At 31.6% G+C, this 1,390-nt stretch overlaps 1 protein-coding gene across 1 annotated transcript; it reads right to left on the minus strand.

Annotated features, from left to right (window-relative positions):
• Window positions 1-179: 179 nt before the first annotated feature.
• On the minus strand, window positions 180-873 carry LOC103311755 (kelch-like protein 3; the record flags this gene model as incomplete). The annotated part of the gene is made up of 2 exons (XM_008191459.2): window positions 180-389; window positions 780-873. Coding segments are annotated over 2 exons (304 nt in total), but the record flags the coding sequence as incomplete, so codon positions are not given.
• Between the last annotated feature and the right edge of the window lie 517 nt (window positions 874-1,390).

Raw genomic sequence — 1,390 nt, forward strand, 5'->3', positions numbered from 1 at the left:
TGCCTTATACCTAGACTAACATACCGTCTCCGCTCAGAATCGTTTTTCTTATACAGTGATATTATATCATTGAATTCAAATTTAATACCATCCATTATACAGTGACCCACTTGTAACCTGTACAGTAGGTTCGGCAGAGCGAAATCCACTTACCCACCTTTTTTTTTTTTTTTTTTTACCAAGGCGCCCAATATTCTACTTAAAAATTTTAATAGTATTGAAAAATGTTTACTCGTAATATCAGATCTAATAAGTTCCTCTTCTTGAACAATATCGTTTAAATAATCAATTGACATTAGACTTAACCGAATGGACTTGAATAACTCAGGCAGACATTTTAAACGTTCGTTTAGATCATATTTTAACCACATCATAATAGATTCATAAGCCTAGAAAATAAAGTGACATAAAATAACATATAACAAATGAATTGTGAATAAACAAAAAAAAACCGGCCAAGTGCGAGTCGGACTCGCGCACGAAGGGTTCCGTACCTATCATCATCAAGTTTAAACATGTCGGCAACACTGCTTATATTATATATTCTAGGATTTTTACTTTTTAGTATTTGTTGTTATAGCGGCAATAGAAATACATAATCTGTGAAAATTTCAACTTTCTAACTATCATGGTTCATGAGATACAGCCTGGCGACAGACGGACGGACGGACAGCGAAGGTCTTAGTAATAGGGTCCCCTTTTACTGTACGGAACCCTAAAAATTAACTATCTAAGAAATCATACTATTTTAACAATGTTAGGTACATTGAATATTTTACCTCTTCTTCTTCTGCATGTAAGTCATCACTCTGAATAAGTTCCATCATCAATTCAAATGAAAATGATAAAAATGTATTTGACTTGACAACATTACTAGATTATAGAATGCAATGAAATTAATAAAAATTAAGCAATTAGGAATTTTAATATTCTAAATAGATGCACTAGAAGACAATTCTCGAGCAAAAAAACCATAGCACGCTACTCAATATTTTTACTTGACAATGAAAATCTATGAATCATAAATAGGTATTTTTTTGTTAAGATGATGCTGCATTTGTTGTCTCCGTCTTACACACGCACGATATAGCAAATTTCCGTTCAATAGTTTCAATATTATGTTGTTAGTTTTAATATTAGAGTGAATTGACCTATTATCATACTTGTAGGTAAGAATATTATCTGTGCTTAAGCGTTGGCGATTTTTCAATATTTTCATTTTCAAGTAAGGTATGTGTATTTGAAATATCAAAAATTAAAAAGGCTCATATCTCGCTTGAAAATGAAAATATCGAATAAAATCTAACGCTTAAGCACAGATAATGATAGTAATGGTAGGTACTATCAAAAATGCCAAATGCCATGTATTGTACTGCAAGGAGAGCGTTTT

The sequence above is a fragment of the Acyrthosiphon pisum genome, unplaced genomic scaffold (genome assembly GCF_005508785.2).
Source record: "Acyrthosiphon pisum isolate AL4f unplaced genomic scaffold, pea_aphid_22Mar2018_4r6ur Scaffold_17638;HRSCAF=18308, whole genome shotgun sequence".
Lineage (NCBI taxonomy): Eukaryota > Metazoa > Arthropoda > Insecta > Hemiptera > Aphididae > Acyrthosiphon > Acyrthosiphon pisum.